This window comes from Mustela lutreola, chromosome 10, assembly GCF_030435805.1.
Source record: "Mustela lutreola isolate mMusLut2 chromosome 10, mMusLut2.pri, whole genome shotgun sequence".
Lineage (NCBI taxonomy): Eukaryota > Metazoa > Chordata > Mammalia > Carnivora > Mustelidae > Mustela > Mustela lutreola.
Window position 1 is genome coordinate 43595045 of NC_081299.1, and position 24378 is coordinate 43619422.

Consider the following 24378-nt stretch of genomic DNA (forward strand, 5'->3'; position numbering starts at 1 on the left):
CTACCTGCAATTAGGAGCGCCCCCACAGCACAAAGTGCCCAGGCCCAAGGCCTGAGCACCCCCCATCTCCGAACTGTGTTTATCCTCCTCGCCAAGCAAACCATCTTCTCAGATAATGCACAGGCCAACTGCAGACTTGTGTGGCCTGATAAAATCGCCACGGATGCTGAGTGACAGGGGGTCAAATCATGACATACTCCTGCCCAGATAAGCGGGAGTCTTGGGAGAATCAGAAGCCAGCTATTTCCCACAATGCCAGGCGAACGCCACACTCAGGCACCAGCTGTAAGACGATGTTCGGGGCTCCAGCCAGGTGCCTGCCTACCCTCTCCCTAGCCCTCAATACAAAAGGCTAAAACCAGGCAGAAGAGTAATCACGGGGCTTCCAGCCTCAGAGACCTCAGCAGTGGGCAAAAGGTTGGGCGAACTGAACCTGGAGCATTCCTCCACACATCTCTGAGGACACTTCATGTCAGAAGTACCACCAACACGTCAAAGCCCCAGCAGGACAGTGGCTAAGGAGTGTGTAAGAACTCACCTGCTGAATCAACTACCTTGTTTTTAAAAAAGGCAAAGCCGTATTTCAAAAAAGAAAGGTGAACGGCAGGGCAAGGCAGCAGAACTCTTGACATGCACAGAGGGTATTAAGGCTTCAGGGAGCCATTTAAAGGCACAGATGGCGGGGTGGGGTGGCTTGGGAGGTGGGCAGCCTCTTGGTACTTCTTGATCACTTTCAGTCCACAAATGTGAAAATATCCATCAGGTATCAAAAACTCCAAGTTTATGGGTCCTGCCTGATGACTCAAAGAGGATTATGAGAGGTTTCTTAGAAGTCAGGGACATCCGAATTGATACATGAAAAATGAATAAAGATCCCCACGGGGAGAAAGAACAGAAAAAAGTACTTCAAGCAAGGAGGAATAGCCTGTGCAAAGGCCCTGAGGTAGGGAGCCTGGCCCTTCGCTTAACTTCAGCCTGGCTATGTTTGGTATCTAAGTTTCAGGGTTCACATTCCACCCTAACCATAAAAATACACAGCCAACATTCCAAAATTCCCTCAGTTTTTTTCTTTTCCCAACATACAAGGTTAACCACCTTCTCACCTTTCCCTGCTGACCACCTTTCCACTTCTGCAGTGGTTTCCTTGGTGCAGTAGCTTCTAATTTCTGAGCAGCTCACATGGGCCTACAATTTATAACACACCCTAGCTTCCCAGCTGGACAATGGGCACTCAGGCCGCCTGTCCGTGCCTCCTGAACAGGCCTGGACAGGGATGAGGGAGAGTATGTTGCCTAACTAAAGGGAAAGGGAAAACCCAACCTGCTCTGGGCAGCACAGGCCAGGAAGGAAGTAGAAAGTCATCCTGAGAGCAGGAAGTTCTCGCTCATCCATAGATGAGACCAGACCAAAGCTGAGCAACAGGCACTCAGTCCTGGGAAGGGAAAGATGATCTGGGGGCAAGGGGTGGAGGTGAGACCCTGCTCTGGCCCTGTACATAGTGTGCTGGGGACACACAAACACTTTTAACCAAAAAGCACTTGGTTCTCTGGGAAGCTCTGTCCTCACTCCCACTCCCCAGCATAAACAGACTTCAGGAAGAAAATGAATCAAGTTTTACAAGCTTCCCTATTTACCCAGGACTACAAATCTATCAGTGGGGAAGCTTTTAAAATAAACTCTCTCCTAGCCATGTCACTTCCTTTCTTCTATTTGCCGCTAAACACACACACACACACCACACACCCCCCTCCTTAACCCTGGCTATGGATCCTGAGTCTGAAAGAGGAATTCCAAATTCAGAACACACACCAAACCACCACTTGAAAACACTTCCTACTTTTTATTCAGGCTCTCTCATTTACTCGTGTGTCCACACATTCCTGGTGCAGCTCCCTAAGCAGGGATACTGTCCCCCACAGCACTGGCTACCTTTTAGCCTCTCATTCTTCTATTCCAGAAATACTAAGAGCATTTTCTAAAGTGCTTGGCATCCTCATCTCAAAACAATACTGCAAGTTACGTGTAGCCCGCTTTACAGATGAGGCCACTGAGGCTCAGTTAAGCAACTGGCACAGGTTACACTATAAATAAAAGCCCTACTGGGGATTAGAGCCCAGGCTGCTTCACCTTCTTCTCTGAACTCTGGTTCCCTAGAGCCCCATATATGTATCAAAATACAAATAGCAAAACTGCTTCCTTCAAAAAGAGACTCATCCTGGGGGCGCCTGGGTGGCTCAGTTGGTTAAGCGTCTGCCTTCAGCTCAGGCCATGATCCCAGCATCTTGGGGTCGAGTTCTCCCTCTTCCTCTGCCTCGCCCGCCCCCACATTATATGCACTTTCTCTCACTCTCTCTCAAATACATAAGATCTTTAAAAAAACAAATACATACATAAACATAAAAAAAAATCGTAAAGGACTCATTGTGGATCACCAGCTGCTTTAATGTTAAACTTGAGAACTAATGGCCACTTTAACTGGTGCTTCCAAAATGGATCATGGAAAACTCGGAGGGCAAATGGTAGAGCCTGTACTTCATTGTCAGCAGCACCATTCAGTGGCATGGGAGGCATGGGACGATGCCCAGCGGGCCATAAGGAAACAGCAGTCCCATAGCCGGGGAACCCAGGGTTAGAGTCTCAACTCACCATCCCTCACTACAGGACCCAGGCAAGAGCCGGCAAGGGCTGATTGCCTTCTGCAGCAGCCCCTAGACCTCATCTATGGCTTGTGGCTCTCCAGATAAGATGACCTACGTGTAGAGCACCTTACAGCCTTCAGGATTGACCACATGTGAGCTGCTGGGAGCTGAGTAGAAAAGTGGGGAGGTGGGATCCAGGCTATGCTGGGGTCTGGAAACAGTTCCAATTTCATCCCCCAGCTCCAAGGCTGCTTACAACCCGTATCCCAGGTTTCGCAGGGGAGGCAATGAGATAGCATCCCCAAGAAAAACCAAATAGAGGGACTTGCTCCACTTTAAAATCAGCCTACTCCATTCATCCTCAACTCTCTGCTGGCTTTCTATATCCCTAGATCCACCAGTGGGCCCTGCCTTCCAACCCCATCCTGCCACGCCCCTCTCCTCTCTGGACCAACGTGCCTAACAGAACCCCTGCCTGTCTGCCTGCCTGCCCACAGACCTGTTCCCACCCACCTGTCCACCCCTCCCGCAACCCCACACCTGGTACCTCCGTCCTAGGCCCTCGGTTCTCCTCAGCCATAAAGCAGAGCGGTAAGAACTTACACCTCGTCTGTCGCTCTCACATGGCTGCCCCATACATGAGAAAATACTTTCTAGAAAGTCAGATATGGCTCTTCACATGTGCTGGCGTCTCTGACCACCACACTTCCCATACACAGCTGTTTCCTCACCAGACTCTGTCTCTTGCGGACCACTGCTTCTGGGGTGTTGGTCAGAAAAGCCCCACGGGGTGAGAGATGAGGGGAGACCCTAAAAAGAACTCTAACTCAATGACTCAACTACTCGGAGTTCAGATCCAACTTCTCATTTAAAGCAAAAACAAAGCTGCCAAACTCCAGGCCATCCATCCTTCAAAGAAGGAAGGATTTCCAGCTAACCCGTCCAATGAAATCCAATGTGGCCTCTTAAGTAAATTCTCCCTACTCTATGGCAGGGCCTCCGCGGATTATTTTCTCTCAAAAAAAAAAAAAAGAAGAAAAGAAGAAAAAAAAAACAACCATAATTTACACACTGAGTATCTTTACTTTCCAAACCATTCAGAATTAGGGAAAGGGGGAAAAACACGTCTGTTTCTATTTGAAACTGTCAAAATTAGCATTCAGTAATTAAAAATCACACCCTTTCTCTTAATAACCTAACCAGCATGATACAATCAGGTTGTGCCAACTCTTTAATCTAATTGACTAATTACAGATTTTAATTTAGTCAGTTACTGAACAACTGTTGACAATTTGTTTTCATTAGGGACAGAACAGAATAAATATTTAGGCTTCCAGTCACAAAGACTCCTGTGATTGGTTCTCCACCGTGACCCCAACTTCCGAGCGGGCTCTGGCTCCGGCAACGCCCTGAGACACAGGTACACACCCGGCTCGCCAGCCACAGCTCAGGTGCAGCCCCCCACACACCTGCCCCCAAGTCCCTCTTAAGGCAAAAGCTGGAAATGCGAGTGGCGGCCTACATTCCCGAAGTACAGGCAATTCCCAAAATCACACACGTCACTCAAGAAGTGGCAAACACTTAAACGTTGTGAAGAAAAATAAATTCAACGCTACATGTTACTGGCTTTTAAGCAACAAAATAAGTTAACAGTCAAAATAGGTTTACCGGCATTCATCTCACTGGGAAGCAAACTGTCACTGACATTTTTTTTTTTTTAATAAAGACGCACATTTACAGTTTTCACCGGAAATGATCCAGTTCTTTCAAAGTGCATTTTGACCCCCGAGGACCCCCACTCTGAAAGTCACCCAAAAGTCTGTTAGAATAAATGGCTTGGAAGACTAGGAATAAGGGCCTGGGGGTCAAACCATGACTCCCCTGTTTAATGACCTCATCACCAGTTAAGCCTCAGTTTCCCTGTCCAGAGAAGGGGATAAAAAAGCCTTCACCCAGCAGAGAGTGACCGGGAATAAACGTCATGCCCACACACAGGGCCTGGCCCAGGGTGTGTGGCAAATGCAGGTCGGTCACCACTGCTCCAGAAATCACTTTTGTATCCCTCAACCAGCCCCAAGACAAATCAGGAAAGTGAAGTCAGTCGAAGGCTACTTACACAACCAGTCAGTGGGGAAGTCTGGTTGTGATAGAGGATTTCTACCCAGTGAACCATCCCTTCCCCTGGATGCCAGCTCAGAATAGTAGGGAAAGTGGGACTTATTTGCAGGGAAGGGGTCAGGGGTCTGGGGAGCATCTTCTGGAGATGGGAGCCTTCCAAGCAGTCTTACAGCCCTTGGGCCACCCAACCCAAGCTTTCTCCCTACGGGAAGACTTTGAGCAGCCTGCCCTTCAAAGGATGACCCACCCAGGACTAACTCTGCATTCTGCACCAGCTAATCCCCAGGGGTGGATAACACAAGGGCCTTCTCTCCTCAAAGCCCACCCCTGGCCGTTCCAAAACAAGGCCAAAGGAGCCTCCCACACTGCTAGGATGGAAGCCACAGGTTCCCAGCCAGAGGATGCTAACCAGGTCTCTTGAAAACCCTCCTGGAGACTAAAGCATGGCTGGTGGGGGTTTTTGGTTGTGTTTTTTTTTTTTTTTTTCTTTTTTGGCTCAAAAAAAATCCCGTCTACCTCAACTGAAATGGAACCAAAATTCCCAGTGTGTTCTGTTGAGTAGAATTCTACCAACCTGGTGTGCTCACACCAGCTCCCCCGAGCAGCTAAGCAGCTCTAATCAGCGACGCCATAGTTCTCATTTTTCCTATTTCTTAGTTAAAATGATGACTTGATGCAAGCAATCTATTTGCAAATGAAATATGTTCAGGCATGGAGTCCACAGGAGGTGGCGGAGGATTAATAAAAGGTGGCCTTGTCAGTGAAGAGATGGGAAAAACTCTCCATGGGGGGTATGCAGGCCCAAAGCAAGAGGTGGTCTTCCCAGACGAGGTCACTGAAAACCAGCCTGGTAAGAAACTATCCGGCCCGGCCCACGGGTAGGGCTTCAGCTCACCCACCACCCTCATGACACAGACCCACCTACTCCTCCCAACGCTAGTACTAAACTACCGTGGCCTGGGCAGTGGGCCGTCAGTTAATTAGGCAGCAAAGACGTCAAATCTGGTACTAATTCCAGCATGGTGTGTCAGTGAAAAGCACTTTCCCTATTAAGTCCACCTCCAACATGACCGAATCCCTCCAGTGCCTCCGTTTCCTTTTCTTTCCTTTTCTACAAAAAGGGAATGCAGACCGAACCTAACCCACTGGGCTGTTCCGAGGACGACAAGAGATAAAGCCTAAAGAACAGAACAGAGTCTGGCATACAGTTAGCACTTAACTTGTTCACTGTTCTCAACAGTTCTTCCTTTGTGAAACGGGAAGAAGATCCTGTCCCGTGTTACCCCAACAGGACAAAACTGAATAAGAACAATTTCTTCAAGGTCTTAGCACATAGCAAGTGCTCAATAAACACCAGTTTTCTTCGTCAGGCAAGGGACTAGTTGTTACTATGCCACAACGCCACAGTTTACTTATCCCTCAGTAAGAAACTACCACTCCAACTCCCAACGGCTCAGCCCTCCATGGACGGGTTGCCCCCTCCAGCAGTGGCGGCTGGAGTCCAACACCATGATTTTCACCTCGTCTCTTCTCTTCAAGTACCCTGGAACAGAGATGCTGCTAGCAAAATAATGCCAAAGAAAGTACGTGGCGACAGTCAACTAGATTTCAGTTCATTTTCTATAGCTTGGGGTCAGAATCGACTGATGCACTCTGGTGATCAAGTTTTCTGCAATTCCCTATCCCACGCATTAGCTCCTGACAGAAATTCACTGCGGTATTTAAAGTGGCAGTCATCACAACTAACTCAAATTGTATTGGCTTCCCCGATGCTGAAATGCTCTGCTGAAACCATCAATTGGCCAATTCGGAGATAACGTGGTGGCTGAAACTCCCTGTCATGCCATAAACAGCCCCCCACCCCACCCCCCCGTCTGCAGTGGCTCCCCAGCCCGGAGATCCGCGGCGAAACCTGCCACCGGAGCTGCGGGCCAGGGCGGCCTCGTGTAACACAAGCGGGAGCTGGCGGGTGGCGGGCGGCCGGCGCTGCCAAGAGGAAGGGCCTCCAGAGAGAGGATAACATTTGCTACTGGAAGCCTTCTAAAAGACAGTGAGAAAAGAACAGCAGCGTGCACACGCCCAACGCCAGGCCTGCCCACTGGGCCGTCTGCCCCCCGCTCAGCACAGGCCACGGAGGGCCAAAGCCATAGGAAGCCCACAGCATCACCCAAAGAAAGCTGAAAAATTCCTAGCTGTGGCACAGGCATAGGCGCCTGACTCTTGAACTCAGGTTTTCCAGACTCAGTGGCAGCTGCGAGAATCAGGTGTCCATCTGACCACAGACGGGCTGTGTTACCGTCCCACTATGCCTCAGTTTCCCCATCTGTAAATTGAGAGCGTGTTTCTCAACACACGTTCTAAGATTTGATAGTCTGTTCACATTCCTTCTCAACAGGGGAACCACAGTTTACAAACCATTTTCACAGGCTCTCACCCGACACCCCAAATGCTTGAGAGGCAGGGGGAAAAAAAATAAAATCCAAGCCTTTCTTAACATCGTTTCAAATCACAGATGATCCAACGAAGGCTCAGAGAGGCCAAATGACTCACCCAAGGCCATCTGGAAGAACGAGCACTTGGATCTCTGGTCCTCCGAGTCCAAATACCGTGTACCATCCGTGACACTGCTTCGGTTCCCCGCACCAACCAGCACAGAGCCAGCCCACAGCAGACACCTGGGACTAAAGGCCCACTGTGCTCCCACTCCAGTCTGCAAAGCCCTGCTCTGCATCCCCGGCATGGGGGAGGCGTGCCACCCCACAGCCTGCTCTCTCAAATGGCCTTTTGTGACTGGGAGAGAAGGATCAGAGGAAAACCTCAGACAGGGGCCCCAGGGAGCGGCCGTGCTTCTTAAGGTCAGAGGACTGTGAAACAGAAGTGAAATGTCAGGCACTTCCCCCAAGCACACAAAGAACGGGAGACACAAAGCCTGCCTCAGGGGCTGTGCAAACAGCTGTCACCGAGAGGGGACAGAGAATTTGGGAGGCTGGGCCAACCTGGGTCAGACAGGATGCCCTGAGACCTGTTCTCGAGAGCCGTGGCCAGAGGCTGAGCCCTGCAGATGTTCAAACAACCCCCTCCGCAGGGGGCCGGGGACCCCGCCTCGCCCGCAGACACCCAGGACAGGAGGGGCCCCCTGGCCAGCCAGCAGGGACAAGCTGCAGCCTTCAAGTGGGAGCTACTGCTTGTTCAACATTCGGCAAGCATCTGCCAAGCACCTTTTACGTGTTCTCTGCACAAAGAATACAGCAGCAAACGCCACAGGCGGCCACCGAGGAAACCACGAGGCACCGCGCAGGAGGCAAGAGGCATGGTGAGGAAACGGCTCTCTCAAGAACCTGTGGCGGTAAGAATCATTCCTTCCTTATTACAGGTCACCAAGCAGGATCAGCAACTGCATGTCACTTGGCCTCATTCAGCCCACCTGTGGGTCCCAAGACTCAATCCCAGCCCTCTCTGGGCTAGTGGCTTTCAAAGCTTAGACAAAGATCCCTAAGAAAACAAACTTGACTTCGCAAACTCAGGACATGTGTGTATTCACAAGGCGATCCCAGAAAACAGAGATTTCCCCAAATAATACTTATGCTTACTCAGTGTGATAACAGTGGTTTCATTTTTTTGTAACTGCCAGTTGTGACCCACTAAGTTGATTTCCAAAGGCACTAATGGGTCACAGCTCACAGTTTGCAAAACAAGGCGTTACCATGTGCCACTTGCCCGTCTCCATCAAAATATGTATCTAACATATTTGATCCTTGGGCAGGTATCAGGCCTTTCCTGCTTCTCGAGGCTCAGAGTCCAGCTCCCCAGTCTAGGGATTTATTCAAAACTCTGCAATAAGCCCCAGGAGTGGGGGGTAGCACACAGGAGTGGGGGGTAGTTCCTGCCCTTCGAGAGCTTGCAATCTACAAGTTGGGAAGGGAAGAGATACAACCTTGACCCTAACCATTCTCCTTCTGGGCAGCAAGTAGCAAGTGAATACAGACACAGAGTTCCTGGGGATAAAAAAAGAAGAAAGGAGGGGTGTTCCCATGGAGGTGGTCCTGGCAGGCCTGGTGGAGACCACCATGTTCCAGGCTGTCATCTGCCCTACAGAAGGGCCAGAGGGCAAGTGAGGAAAAAGCCCCTATCTCAGGTGGGACCACAGGTGGGACCTCAGGGACCACAGAAAGGGTCAGAGGGGGAGCAGGGGAAAGCTCCAGGTTCCTAGGTCAAGAGACGTGGAGAGCAGAACCTGAATAAATAACCCAGTCCAGGTGCTGGCCAGGGTGCCCCTGGGCGTGTCTCATTTCATCCTGACGAGCACCTGGGCTGGTCTGGAGGCTGTGTGTGTGACCCCACCCCCAAGCTGATCAGCGGTACTTGGAAGATGGTGGATTCGAACCCAGGGATCCAGAGCGCTAATCAACAGGTGAGACAGCCTGTGACGGTTCAAGTCCATGGGAACACACCTCCCACACCAAGCCCACTCTGCTCCTGCTGCCCTTCTGGCCACGAGAAAACCAGGATCCATCCAGGGCCCCAGGTGCAGTCACAAAAGGAAAAACACACACTGGTGCGGTGTTTCTGCTGTGCCAGGCCCTATCAGAGAGACAGGGTGTAGGGTGCAGGAAGGCACCTCAGCTCATTTCATCCTCAGGACAACCTTACAAGGAGGCTATACTTCATCAACCCCATTTTTCACCTGAGGAAACAGAGAAACAGAGAGGCCAATTGACGTGCCTGAGTCTGCACAGCTTGGAGTGCAGCAAGGCAGAGGAAAGTGTCCTCGATCCCAATGGGGTCTGTGGGTGTGAGTCCTACTGGGGACCTCAGGTGAGGTTCCCCCCTGCAGCTCAGCTGACCTACTTGTTAGATGACAAGGTCGCCTCCAGTTCCATCACCTCCAACCCTGCTGCAGGCAGATATACACTAAATACATCTCTAAGCAGCCACAGGGGCTAGAACCATTCACCTTCTCCCACCACCCGTCCTGACAGCATCCTGGTCCCTCAGAAGACAGAGATCGTCCCGCACGAGGACTTTCGGAGCATTTATCCCATCCTGGGCTCCATCTGTCTCTTCAATGAGACAGTGAACGGAGCAGGCAGCCCGTCAGTGAAACCGTCAGCACCGCACACACCTCAGCGTCTCCTGCTCCTGGTCTGGGAGCCGACTGACTGCCGCCTCCCTCACGCTGAGCCAGGAAGCCCAATCAGGAAGCAGCCCCTGCACAAGCACCAGCCTCCCACAGACCCCCAACAGCGACCCTTCCCCAGCTCGCTTCCTAAGGCTCCTTTCTGGGACTCCCAGCACCACCAAAAAGTTGAGTGAGGCGGGCAAGGGCAGTTCCATATCGAACAGGGGAACTCAACTTAGAGGCTTTCGACCCCGTCCATCCCTGTCAGCATCTACACAGCACTTTACCACACAACTAACCTCTGGCCGGGCTTCCTTGCCTTTCTCTCAACCCCTCTGCGGCAGGATGAGCCAGGACGACCCTGTGCCTATTCCACCATGGAGAGAATGGACCTTGAGCAGCGGAGGCTTCCCCAGGAACAAGGGGTTGTTGTGGAGCCAAAATCTGAATCTTGATTTCTGCTGATGTCAAGTCGCAAGCCCCCTCTGGGTCTTTACCACTTCACCATGTGGGATGGGGACAGGACTTCTCTGCCGCACACAGATAAGGGGTGCAGACGTCTCTGGGGAGCACTTATCGGAGCAAGCTTGTGGCAGGACTGCCCGCTCTGCCCCTTGCAGGGGTGTGGGGAGGAGAGAAGACAACTGGTATCGAAGAGGGACGCCATGGCACATCAGGGGAGCACAAGCACTGGCAGGCACCATGGGAAATTAAAGTGTCCACTTCCCTCAGGTCAGCTTGCCCTCCCAGAAAAAGATGCCGTTGTCCCCATCATATTAAAAGGTTTGGGGGAAAACTTTAAGGCTGCAGAGACAAAAGAAACAAACTCACCAGGCACAGAGAGACAACCATTCTATGTAGGGGATACTACTCAATTCTCATGCCAAGGGATCACCACTCCCCCACCCACACAGCAGGAAACCTGAAAGTCTGTCATCCTACCAGGAACCGACAGTGAGGGCTGGAACTTAGGTGTGCGTCCCAGCCACCAGCCAGAGCCCAAGCCCTTCAAAATCCAGAGGATTCAAGACCCAAGAAAAAACAAAATAAAACACGGGAGAGAAGCATTTCTTAAGCCCATTCGCCAGGGCTCCAGAAAACCCCATTACCCTGGCGAATCAAAAACAAACAATCGTTATTGTCTATTTGCTGTAAGCTCCTAGCAACATGTATTAAAGAAGTTTATGTGAATCGTCTAATGCACTTGTGCCGTGGTCAGAATTATTACCAAGCTAAAAAAGATTAATTTTTCTAAATACTCTAAACCCTAGACACTATTATAAAGGCTACAGCTAGTCTAACATTTCTGTTATCTTGGCTGACAGGCCCTCAAGCGCACACACCTCCCTTCCACTTCTCCCTCTCAAGACTTAAACACACACACACACACACACACACACAGGCAGAAAAGTCAGGGGGAAGGGGGCCAGGCAGGTCTGGCCTGAGGTCTCCACTAGAGCACCCACTTCCCCTGGAAAATTAAGACAGCCTCGGGGACACTGCAGGGAGAGCTGGGTGTCTCTGGCTCCTCCCGCCCAGTGGCCCACAGAGCTAACTCTTGGTCCAAGTTTGCAAATGCTTAGCTAACAAAGATGGCATTATGCAGAGACGTGCACACGGCTGGTCTTGGAGTTCAAATGAAGTGACCACTGCCAAAAACTTTGTTTGGGTCCCCACCACTCTACCCGCCCCTGCCCCGGCCCCACCTCCTGCCTTGAAATAAAGGGCAAGGATTTGCAATTTGGGGTCTTGCCGCCACTTGAAACCCATTAAGGTGGCTGCACAGCCTGGGTGCTGGCAAAATGCAATTCCAGTTACTCATTTAGTGTTTAATTAGCTACCGATGGAAGAGTCTGGCAGCCTTTGGGGTGAGAGGAATGGCAGCAAATGGGGTAGGAGCCCGAAGAAAGGATGCAACACAAAGTCTAAGCTCCAAGGCGGGTGGGGAAAGAAATAACTGTGTGTATGTTTTGTTTTTTTAATCTGCCACACAAGGGTGCCAAGGGTCAGAGCCAAAGGCAACTGCTATGAACTTGCCAGGACCTCTGGGCAGATGGCTAGGCTGGCTTATCTCTGGGGAGAGCACTCCCCAGCTCCTCAGAGGCGGGTCGTGGCCCTTCCCCTCCCATTCTGCCTGCACTGCTGTCCTCTCCCGCCCCTGCCCCCCGAAGGGTTCTGGCAGGCACGGACACTCCCCTCCTGGCAGGAACCCCAGCTCAGCACATCCAAGAAGAGCCCTCTCAAATATCACTTTGCTATTTCAAACCCACCAAGGACGCTGGACCCCTGCCACAGAGCCACAAATACCTCAGCTCACGTCCACGCCTAGGCCTCTGGGGCACTTGCCTAATCCCCCCTGGCAGCCTGGAGACATAGGCTCACAGCTGGGGGCACAGGGGGAAAGGGAGCCAGGCCCTCCTTGTCAGGGGCTCACAATGGCAGAGCAGAAAGGGACCTCAGGTCTTCAGAGCGGAGAAACTGAGGATCCACACTCATCAAGGTCATGGGATTCCATGTCTAGTATCTGCCCCAAGTTCTTCCCTGGGAATCACAGAGGGGCCAGGGCCAGGGTCAGGGGCAGCAGTCTGCACACCTTCCGAAATCAGGTACAAAGTCTCCTTTGTGGGGACACGGGTATTTTCTGGAAGGAAGGGCCAGAGCTTTTATCACATTTTCCCTGCCAAGAGAGCCACTGTACCAGAACAAACTCCCTTCCCGAGCTCCTGTCCCCCTCTGCCAGTGATTCCGCAGTTCACCTCTCAGGGGCTTCAGACTAACTCGCTGCCCAATTCATTTCCTCAGTGACTATACATGGGCACACTTGGGGCCAAGTGTCAGCACCTCCCCTCCATTCAGCAGGAATTCTGTTCACAAATGAGGGCTGCCAAAAGTTGAGAGGAAGAACCTGAAAAATCCTATTTGGTCCTAGTTCTGCCACCCACCCCACCCCCACCCCCGCTACATGCCCCTGCACAGACTATCTGAACTCCAGGCCTCGGTTTCCTCATCTGTGAAATGGGGCTGAAACTCAAGAATAACCCCTGATGCACCATGAGGCCCAACTACAAGCCTGCCCTGAAAGGCTTTATAACGACTGCCGTGACATGAGCCGCGCAAGGAGCCCCCACAGCTCTCCAGCACCTCTAGGTCAGAGGCTGCACTGCCAGGGCACACCTACTCCACTCATTTCTCTACCAAGAAGAAAACACACATTTAGCTACCACACAAGGAAAAGGGCCACTGGCAGCCAAGAAGGCACCGAAAATACTTCTTTCTACCAGCCACACGGGCCGGGGGGGAAAGCAAGCAGAGAAGTTGGCCCAAGGTGAGAGACTCAGGTGGAACAGGTATCCACCCCACAAAAGGCCAGGCCCCAAACAACAGGGTCTAAGAGAACCCAATGGTACCCCAAGGCCTTTTACCGATGCCCTGAGGAGCACTGCTCTGGTGAGAGTAGAAGAGCCCCCCAAAACCACAGCAGGGTCCCCATGAGCCTCCTCCCAGGACCTCGGGGCTCTTCTGACTTAGGATAAACAGATTTCTCAGAAAAGTCTATTCTCGTACTGAATGCCCAAACACTCCACGTTACACGTAGTCAACATCAGGGCTTACAAATAACATTCCAGGTGTTTGGGGGCTGGGGGGGAGGGCGGGAGAGAGGACAGACTGACTCATATGAAAACTCAGCAATTCAAAGAAAATTTAAACCCCCTCCCCCACTGAGTCACCTGGCTCATTCCAGGCCCTCCAGCCTGGCTTTGACCGGAGAGGAACCTTTATGATCACCTGACCCCTGACCCCACTGTCAGGAAGGGGAGACAATTTGTCAGGAACACAAAATCTTTTCCCTAGAAGAGCGGAGACAGGTCCTTTCCCAAGACCGTTCCAGCCCCACAGCAGCAACCGGGCAACCCCTCCCTGACCCCTGCCCCGCAAGAACTTGATACTCACTACCCCCACACACCAAGGCTAGTTACTGCCCACTCTTACCGACAGGATGTAAGGTAACTAGTTAACCAGCGTTAGAACACCGTGCTCAAGACCACCCAGCAAAAGTGAAAGCACGAAAGGAACATCTTCCAACACGCCAATGGCCGTTCTAGGCCAGGCTCGTCAGTGAGCCCAAATGACCTATTTTTCCTTACCCGTAGGTCTTCAAGCCCTTCATTCAATGAGCACGCACGCCTACTGTGTGCAAGGTACTGTGGGAGCTACAGAGACAGACAGCTCTGTAGACGAATGAACAGCCTCTGGCAGGGAAAAAACTAATAAGCTGCAGTTGGAAAGACATGCCTAGAAGAGAAAGTAGTGGGAACAGGTGAGAACGAATGACACTCGCCATGGACCAGCAGGGCTGAGCCTCGGCAGTCAGGGGCCGCGACCCTGGAGTCGCTGACAGACTGTGTTTGGATCCTCATTCTACCCGTTAGCTGTGGATTCACCTCTCTGGGCCTCGGCTTCCTCATCTGCAAAATGGGAATTAACAATACCCCTCTCACCAGGCCACTGGCAGCTGGAACAAGAGACTAAACCAAAGTGGTCAGCACGGGGGCCCAGTACATGGAGAGCTGCCAACAAAGGCTCTGTGTACACAGAGAGATGGTCTCCACAGACAATGAGGTGGGGTGATCAGAGTGTGCTGGAAACTATCACAGAAGTCCACAAAGAAGTTAAGAGATGGATACGATTTGAATGGATAAGAGGCATGCATTCTAGACAAGAGGAAGGGAGCTTGGAAAGAGACAACAATTCTAGCAAGAAGGAATGAGGGCTAACTAGATGGTAGCCGTGGGGATGGACGGAAGACACGAAGGTCTGAGAAGGCCAAAGAGAAGAGACAGTTCCTTTTCTTAATGGTCTTAAATTTCTCTTAATTTACCAGTTGGTCCTCTGTCACCCCGGCAATCCAATGTCACCCCGGAACTCCTCCACCATACAGATGTGCCCTCCCTGTCACCATTCATTACTCCACCCCCCCACGTGACCTCACTCTCAAGCCAATGACACCAAACGGATTCCAATCTAGGGAAAAGGGCTTTATTCCCCCAAATCTGTGAATCCTGGGCCTCAATCAGTGGGACTGCAATACTTAGTAGCATCTTCTACACATCTATGCCGATTTCAACTTGCCACGTAATTCTGCCACCATTCCTTAATAAATTATGGAAAGCAAACCCATGTGAGCTTTCACTGCCACCCGTATTATTTCAAGATGCAGACCAAACCACAAATTGCCACCACCTCACATCATTTGCTAGAGCACCAAACTTAGTTAAAAATTATTAACTTCTTCAACGACTTGCAAAAGATAGCAAAGACATCTCTATCAAGAGATTTACCTGAAATAGGCATGTCCACCTATCCCCCACAGCTCTAAAACCATTTGCACAGCCAAGACTGGCCACACAGGAATGCACTCTCTAACTGTTTAAAAAAAAAAAAAAAAGAGGAAGATTTTTTTTACTAGGTAGAAAGGTCAAATTCACCAACTATTTTTATATGCTTAATGTTCCTTCTGGCCTCCTCCCCCATCCTCCAGCTCAGGAAACCCTAAGATCATCACCACGGATTTTCCCAGAAGAACCACATCACAAGAGAACCAGTCACCTCACCTTTTACTACTAAAAGTTTACCAGACCATAAGTACCATGCTCTAGCTTCTTTCTCAACCTTGGAGAGGCACAAGAACAGGTCCACTTCCTCAGCGGTCTTGTCCAAGGGCATTAACTTTTCAGTCATAATAAGAGTTCATCCCGTTGAGTAGTCTCAAAACCAGTGAGCCTCCTGCGGAGCGGCTAACTCTGTCTACTACAGGAGCAATTGTCACCAAAAAGACATTCATGGTAATGGCACTTGTGAAAATCAACCAGATGGGTTCACGTGTCCTAGGCCAGTTTCTGGTGTCCTAGGTGCATCCCCCCTCTGCAAGCAGGGGGCACACATGGCCTGACCAAGTGGGTGGACCCTGACAACATTCAAGAAACCAACTTCCATACCCTAGAACTTGGAGACCATTCCTACCGACCTCATGAAAAAGTGCAAGACCAAATAAACCACCTCTTGTGTGCATGTGCGTGTGCACATGCACACTCTTTTACACACACACACACACACACACACATACCCATCTACAAGGCCACCGGGAGATGAAGCCTGGAAGGAGGCTGGGAAGAACTGCAGACACTTCCCCTTCCATCTCCCACCTCCTCCAGATCGTGTTTCATCTGATCATAAATTCTGACTCCAACCCATGTTTGGAGTTTAAATTTTTTCTGAGGGGGACTGCCATGGGAGATGGATATGCAGCGGACGTCGCTCTTATAAGCATTTCATAAATCTTAAGAAACTCACCCAGGTAGAGGATGAATGATAGGGTAGCAAGCGCTATGATGTGATGAAACTAACTATCTTCACAAGAACATTTTGGACACAAGATTATGGACCAGCCAAGGACTTCAAAGTACACATGGTCTCAGTGGGCACAACCTGAGCCCTCCAACAAACCACACACGCGCGCATACACACACTCGTACACACACACACCTCAAAACATAATTTGAAAAGACTGCTCCCTGGGAAGTAAGGAAGGAGTCCATTTCACCAAACTCTCACTCAACCAGCCCTTCAGCTCTGAAACACAAGTTTCGTGTTTGTTTTTGTTTTGTGGCAGTGGCGACGGCAAATTTTTTAATTAAACCAACACCAAGGAGACTCAGTCCCTTCCCAGCTAGCTAACTGTCCGCTCTGAACATCAGCCTCTTACAGCTGAGCCCTAACACCACCATTTTATCCTCCAGATAGGTATCTATACTCTTTTGCATAATTACCACATTACGAAACACGGTTCCCCAAGTTAGAACGGGGCAAGGGCAGCAGGGAGGTGGGCAGAACAAAAAGGCTAGGAGAAAACAAAGACCACTGCCAAATGGCTGTGTATTTGCTTCTGGTACTAAAGAAGTTAGAGCTATCCAACCCTGTAATTATTGCCAGGATTAAAAATTTGTTACTCACGTAATCATGAAAGGCTTTTGCTTCACTCGAATGTTCACAAGTGTCTCGCCTTTCAGGAGCTGCACAGTAAAGGTCCCAGAATACGCTGCAAGTTGAAAAATAAAATAAGATCGGGTTACTAATTATCACTCGTGTACCAGCAACAAGTGCACACCGTATGGGGCTAACAGCACGGGGTCTCCCAAAGGCTCTAATCCCACATTTCCAGCCTTTAAACTCGGGCTTGAAAACACAATGGACCAACATCTTCTGGCAAGCCAGACTTTTGCCCTAAGAGTATTAGTTCTTGGCCATGAGGCACCTACTGTGCGCTAGATGCCTCCCGCCCGCCCGTGACCTTGCTTGTACTACGGTGGTGCTTTAAGGGAGGTGACTAACCCTACTTTATTCAAGAGGCAACTGAAGCTTGGATGGATTAGTACAACCCATTCATGGGGGTCCAGATAGGACAGGTAGGAATCTGGGTAAGAATCTGGGCCTCCTTCATCTGTGCTCCTTTCACCACCATCCCCCCCAACCAAAATGGCTACATTTCACAAAAAGGTTAAACTGTCAAAGTCAGGACTATGATTCATAGGCGGAGCAATCTGGGTGACTAGCAATAAAGGAACTTCCTACAGGTTCTTAATCCCAGAGCCCAGAGCCCAGAGCCCACACCCCCACCCCTCCCATCTCACCCTTCAGTCCCATCCAGGCCCTCCCCCAAGGAATTCTTATGCAGGAACCATCCCCCCCACACCCCTAAAGAATGCATATCAATTAGCCAAAGGAGAGGCAGTCGACAACCCAGTATCTTGTCCTTTCATGTTGAAATAGCCCTCCTCAGAGAGGCACCTGTCCACCAATCCAGCAAAGGGCGGTGGGGGAGGGGGCAAGGGGCAGGGCTAGATATCTCTGCCTCATACGGGCCTCCAAGATTTGGTATAGTCACTCTAACACTTTGTATTACATGAGAACAGACCCACAAGTCATCTGTCAACCAGTAAAAGCTTACACAAACATGCGGTAGTCACTGGTATTAATACGGGGCCCTAGAAAGCCTCTTCAGGTCAGAAGCCCAAGGCCCAGGGCTGGGAACCACTCAAAGGAAACGGGCACCTGGGCATAAGTCTGACTCCCAATCTAGAGCTCCTGTCCCCAACAGCAACAACCGACTCAGCAGATCATCAAACAAGCCATCTCGCTCAAGGTGTCCAAATTCCGGGGCCTGATCAACTCCGAATCAGCGCCTAGGCTTCCTCCCACCTGGAGAGTCTTAGCTGTCATTTGCTCAGTGTCGAATGGCAGGGAAGCAACTTCTACCAAGACCACAGACAGAGCCGCTCAGAGCCACCACTGCTCAGGTCCAGCACAACAGACTCTCCCCGTTCCTGGGCCTGAGACAAGGCTGGAGAAGATTGGGGCAGGGGCTGGGGGGTGCCGCTTATGGACACAACAAGAAAATCAGACAGAACGAGAAAACAGGAGGCTCCTAGTAGCTGCAGATAGAGGCTCAAAAACATTCCTTTCTGTCCCCTGAAGTAGCACACATTGGATTAACAGCACACACTAAAGATTTCGAACACTACAAACTCCCTGGCCCCCTTCTCAGTAACTTTTACTCCTAAACCTGAGGTTCTGCAAAAATCCGTGATGGTCAGACGCACCCACCCCGCTCACATACTGCTCTCCCAAACCACCCCAGAAAACCTATCACCCACTCCTACAGGTAGAATCCTCAAGCCACAGCACCGCAGTTCCAAGTTTGGCAGAAATAATTAAAAACGCATTTTCTCTGTGCAAGTTAGAACAGACACTTCATCCCCCCGCCGCCCCCCCTGCCCCCCAGTATTTCAAAGAGACTCGGAACAGTAACCTGAACTGGTGGTCAGGTAAAAACGCACAGCTAAGATCCCAAGACGTGGCACTCCAATCCTTCTGAACTCCACCAAAATATCAAAAGCCATTCTGCTTTCTTGTCCTTTTCAAAAGGACGCCAGAGACTCCACCAATCGGTCCTGGGGAAACAGCCAGGTCTCACAGCGACTCATTCCTGCTGACCCTCAGCCCCTGTTCTTACGCAAACCTACAAGGAGAGACCTGGACCGACAGAGGTCCCATCCCAGCAGGACCCAGATAAAGGAGGGAAAGGGTCACAAATAAGGGAAAGCCACCAACTACCAACTACCGACTATCAGCACTCTGTGAGGTCAACACCAACCAGTTAAGGTTCTTGGTAAAATGAAACTTTGTGGTTTTAGGGATGCTGGGGGTTGGGGGGAGGGCCCACAGAGGAGAGGAAAGTCCAGTCAGTCTGAATCAGTATCTTTAAAGGAAGTGGCAGCCCCTTCTTGCTTTTTTTCTCAGGGTGCCTGGGAAAGGACCCAGTAGAGCTGCTCTCTAAAGGTTTGGAGCTCATAGAAGAAAAAGGAAGGGACAGGCCAGCTGTAAAACAGACCTGGTATCCTCCCCACCCTACCCCACCCCCACTCCCTCTAATTAAAGCAGCATGTAGAATTGACAAAAATCCTTCAAGGTTTTTTCAAGACCCGGCCTGGTGCCCCGGAGAGAGATAGGAAAGTAAAGGAGTTTCTATATAAACACTAGGCATGATTTAGGAGTTTCTCAATAGGAGGGGAAAGAGAAGCAAAAACTTCAGGAACCAGCCTCTGCTGTCCTTTTCCTCCTTCACCAGCCCTAGTCTGAATGTCCAGAGGCGCCCTGGTCTGTGCCAAGCCCAAAAGCTAAGGCGTGGGCTTCTGCTCCAGGCTGCCTGTCTTTGTTCACCCAGACCCAGGTCTCAGAACAAAACAAACACACATGCAAAACTATCACACAAACTTACCACCACCACGAGTGCAAAAACCCAGGCGGTTCTCCCAACGTGATGTTTTTTTCCCATCGAATCTGTAAAGCAGAGAGCAGAGACCGCTTAAGAGGAGCAGAGAGGAAGGGTGGGCTGGGGGCTTCCTGGAGCCAAAAGGCTGTGAAGACCAACTAACAATAAATGCCAAAAGGTGATAAAAATTCAAAATGGTGGCCACAGTGGCTGTTCCTGAAAACAAAGGCTCTAAGAATAGTGGGGAAGAGGGGGTGTCAAGAAATTGGATGATGGGGGTTGGTGGGGGGAGTTCCACTCACCTCCGACAAGAAGGTCTGTGCAGATTTCTGTGCTCCTACGTGCAGTAAATATTCGTAGACGTATAAAGCTAACCTGGAAAGTGGGCAAGGGGCACAGAAAAAGAGGGAAGGCGTCAGATCACACGGGGCGCTCGCTTCTGGACCTTGCCAGCCGGCTTCCAGCCCTATCTGCGCTGTCCCATTGTGGCCCCAACCAGAGGTGAGCAGCTAGCTCGGCCCTGTCTTGGGGCCGCGGGTGGAAGCAGTCAGGGGGTGGGTACCAGGGGACGCACCGCCTCGAGCCGTGAGAGCTAGAGAGCAGCCCCCCAAACTTGAACTTCCAACTGGCGTCGGGGCCAAATCCGCCTAGGTCTCTCAAACTCTGTAAGCCTCCCGACCCCAGAGCCTCCCTCCTTTTCCCGACCCACTCATTGCCACCCTCTCTCCAGCTCTGAGGGTCCGGGGAGACTCAGTCCTGGACTCCGGGGTGCTCAGCGCGCTCTGGAGAGGGCAGCAAAGCGCCACCCTCATCAGCTCCCCCCCAAGCAACTGTCCCCCAAGCCCAGGGCCAAGCCGGCGCCGCCGTCCCTGCCCAGCGCGGCGCCCCGGAGAGCGCGGGGCGGGAGGCGAGGCCGAGGGGCAAGCAAGGGAGAGCGCTCCCCGCCGAACAAAGCCCCCGGCACGCACTCCTCACGCCGCGGGCGGACAAAAGGAGCCTTCGGGGCTGCGGGAGCCACGCGCCCCCTGCCCGCGCCCGCGGGGCAAAGTGCGGCCGCCGCTGCGGGCGCCCAGGCTCGCGCTCGGGACCTCGCCCACCCCTCTCCGCGGGGCCCCCGCGCCCGGCACGCCCCGCGGCCACCAGGTGCCCCCTCCGCCGGCGGCGCCCCCCGACGCCCCGGCCTCCGCCGCCTCCCAACAATGGGATCTCCCACGCCGCCCGCCGCGGCCTCGGGGAAGGGGCCAGGCAGGCGGCGCCGGGCCCGGGGCGCAGCAGCCCCCGCCCGCCCACCTGCCTCCCACCGCCCTCCCGCAGCCCGGCGACGGCGCGGCCGCCACTTGGAAAATAGGGCTTACTTTTCCCGAGCCTGCCCGTCCGAGGGCACCGCCGAGCCTTTGCCTTTGGCAAACATGGTTTGCGGAGAAGAGGGCACCGAGCCTCGCTGCTGCCGCCGCCGCCGCCGCCGCCGCCGCTACCGCTCCGGCTTGCTCCCGAGCTGCCCCCTCGCTCCCGGCCCCCTCCCCGGCCTCGCTCGCTCGCCCGCTCGCGCTCTCCTCGCCGCGCTCCCCTCCCTCCCCCCCAGGCGCTGGCTCCGCGCTCTTTCCAGCTGTCAAAGCGTCAGCCCCGGCCGCGGCCCCATCGCCCTGGAACTCCTCCCGCGCCGGCTCGGCCTGGGGTGCCGCTGCCGCCGCCGCTCGCCCGCCGGCCCGGCCGCCCGCTGGCTCGCTCGTGCGCCCGCCCGCCCGGCTCCGCCTGCGCCGCCCTCAGCGCCTCCCGCACCGCTGCCGCCGCCGCTGCCGCTGGTCTACTTGGAGCTCAACCGAACGTGGCTACCCCGGCGAGGAAGCGAGGCGGGCGTCAACGTCCTGCGATTGATGGCGGCTTCGGCCAATCGGCGCGCGGGGGCGGGCCCGGCGGCCCGGGAGGGACGCCCTGTCAGCGCCCGGCCGCGGCAGTCCCCGCTGCGGCCGCCTCCACCGAGCCGCTGCCCCTGCTTCTGCGGCTGAGCCGGGGGTGCCCGGGGGCGCGCGCCTCTCTTTTCTGTGGCTGTGGGGAGGGGACTCGAATCGGGCCGGGGGAGCTCTCGTCTCCTGGCCCCGGCGACGAGGGGGTTTGCCCGGCGCTCTCCGCGGCGGGGACCATAGGGGGGCGGGGGGCGCTGCGGCAGCGTCGGAGGGGAGGGGGCGCGGACCCCTAAGCGGAGCGCCACCGGCTCCCTCCCGCCACGTCCCTCTCCCTTATCTGCCCCTGGCCTCTTTTCCAACACCCCCCTAGCCCGGCCCGCGCCGGCCCAGCCCTTATCTCCCCCTCCCCCTCGCCGGCCCTCCCCACTGGGCTCCGACCCCGACCCCCTCCTCAGACTCCAGTCAGCTCCCCAGCCGCCCCGCCCCCGGCCCTCCCTCCTGCCCTGTCCGCCTTCCGAGTGTCGGGCCCCGGGCTCCACGCTGCGAGCTGGGCGGCCCGAGCCGGCGCCGAGGCGCGCGGCTGCTCCTTTACTACATCATTAAAATACTTTGGAAAGCCCCAAAGTGGAGCCGCGCGATAGAGGTCCACGGCGTGCTTTGGGGAATCTGGGGGGATGGGGGGGGACTTGTGCTAAGAGAAGGGAGAGTGATTGCTCCCAAATTTCTAAGGTCTGGCAACCCTCGCAAGTTAGCCCTTTGGCTTCTCCGCAGGAGACTGTGCCGTTCCCGGGTACCGGGGCGTCACCTGGTTGCCCTGCAACGTGGAAATGCGCGCCACAGAAATCAGCAAACTTCAAATAAATGGAGCTAAATTCGGGAGGGGGGGGGACATGAGAGTCAGGCTTGGGGGGAGGGGAAGCTTCCATTGTCAGTGACCCAGGTGTACAATGGGAAATGGGGGGGGTGCTGGCAGAGTGACCCAGCTATTTGCCGCGGACTCCTCTCTGTCCACGCTGAGAACCCCAAGTAGACACAATGACTCCCTTCTTAGACCAGAAACCAGCGAAATAGGGGAAGACTCCCCCATTTTCAGACTGCTTTCAGAGCGCGGTTCTCTTTAAATGTGATAAAACACTGTCGGCACTGTCTCTTTAAAAGAGTCAAGCAGAAAAAGCTGTGTAAGCGCTGATTGGCTGCCTGTTTGGATACATCTTTAGGGGAGCCTTGAAACTGTTAGCCTAGGTTGATTTTTTTTTTTTTTTAACTGCGCTGTTCCAATAAACAAGTAACGCCCCTCCCCCTAACATGCCTCGCACCAAACAATTAAAGGATAGGTCAGTGTCCTGGGGAAAACACGTTTCAAGTAGGAAAACTCAGAACTAAATTTCAACAAAATAAAGAATAATTCCCTACCATTAAAGTTTGCTTATTTTGATCTGTTGAAAAGAGAAAAGGGGCTTTTAAAAGAAATGCCCCGCAGCAAACCGATCTGCATTGGTTCAGGAAGGAGACTCGGTGCATTTTTGGAATAATGTTCTACTCAGTGTAACAGCCTCCCTAAATTAGAATACAGCCAGGCCCTACGGATGCCTCTGGACGCACTCCGTTCTCTGGGGGGACCTGGAGATCGCCTGGGAAGGGTACCGAAAAGGGGAAATACCGAACCCTAGTCTATGGTTGTCTGTATGGAAGCCCCTAGTTTAAAGGTTGTTTTGTGAATGAGGGAAGCATGGAGATTGGAGGGAGTTGAAGGAAATAATTACAGTTATTTTTTTCCCCTAGGCGGTTTAATTTAATAGGGCTACCTTAAGGTACCTTAGAGCCCACACTAATTAAATTGGCCTGTTCATCCCCTTCCCCTGGACTTCTATTTCTGATGGGCTAGGAATGGCCAAGGATGGCTTGTCAACAGACTGACTCACAAGAAGCCTGACTCATCTTGGGTCTGCAAGGCCCACAGATTATAAGGATCATGAGTATCGGTCAGGTCCTGCCTAAAGGAAAACACTGCCCTTCTCTGGCTAGACTATGGCAGTGTCTATCTACCAAGTTGGTTATGCCCTATTAGCACCAGGCCTGCAGCACAAACCTGTCTGGACATCACTTTCCTCATCTGTTAAATGAGAAAGGAGGGTTAGAAGATCTTTAATATCTCTTGAGAATCTGATGTTCTGTGATGCTGATTTCCCTTCTGCAGTTTTCTTCCCACACCCCCACACCCCCACCGAAAAAAGGACTGGCACCTTCTTTCGGAGCACATGTGGCAAGAGGAGAGGAGGGAACCTGTGCCAGGCACTCTGTCTTTGTGGTCTGCCCTTTGCTAGGGCCTGACCCAGAATGAGGCTCTGTGTCAGTGGGTACCTGGTGAGGCTAAAAGAAAGGACTCAGAGGAAGCAGGGAGCCCCCAGCCTGCTGGAGAGAAGGCAGTTGACAGGCTCCTGGGAAGTGGGACCACTCAGCAGCCCCAACCAAGTGTGCACATGGTAATCCAAGAGGATCCAGTCCAAACCCCTAAAAAGAAACAGCATCCCAAACCCCAGCCTCCCTTTCCCCACTGAATCCCCCGGCTCCACCTTCGCATCTTTGGGCGACCACATCTTTGAGCCTGCTGTCTTTACTAGGAATTCTTCCCACGCAACATCCCCCTTGGACCATTGCTTAGGGCTAACATGCTGTTCGATGCCATCTTCTCCTCTAAGACCTTTATGCTTTCACTACCAAAGCAAAACTCATCCATCCCCCTGCTTGGTCTCATTTTGTTTGAACCTC

General features: G+C 52.6%; 1 protein-coding gene across 6 annotated transcripts in view; it reads right to left on the reverse strand.

The window, feature by feature from the left end:
- SSBP3 (single stranded DNA binding protein 3) overlaps window positions 1–21453 on the reverse strand; it is a 163709-nt gene extending 142256 nt beyond the window's left edge. For 2 of the 6 annotated variants that reach the window (XM_059137430.1, XM_059137425.1), the window contains exons 1-4: window positions 21061–21430; window positions 20008–20080; window positions 19712–19773; window positions 16888–16972 (exon numbers count right to left, since the gene is read on the reverse strand). In XM_059137430.1, the coding sequence (XP_058993413.1) occupies window positions 16888–16972; window positions 19712–19773; window positions 20008–20080; window positions 21061–21116 (276 nt within the window). In that variant the 5' untranslated portion in view covers window positions 21117–21430. Of the gene's footprint in view, window positions 1–16887; window positions 16973–19711; window positions 19774–20007; window positions 20081–21060 lie in introns of all 6 variants that reach the window. The other 4 variants (XM_059137429.1, XM_059137424.1, XM_059137426.1 and 1 more) reach the window with 4 other exon arrangements.
- Window positions 21454–24378: the final 2925 nt, after the last annotated feature.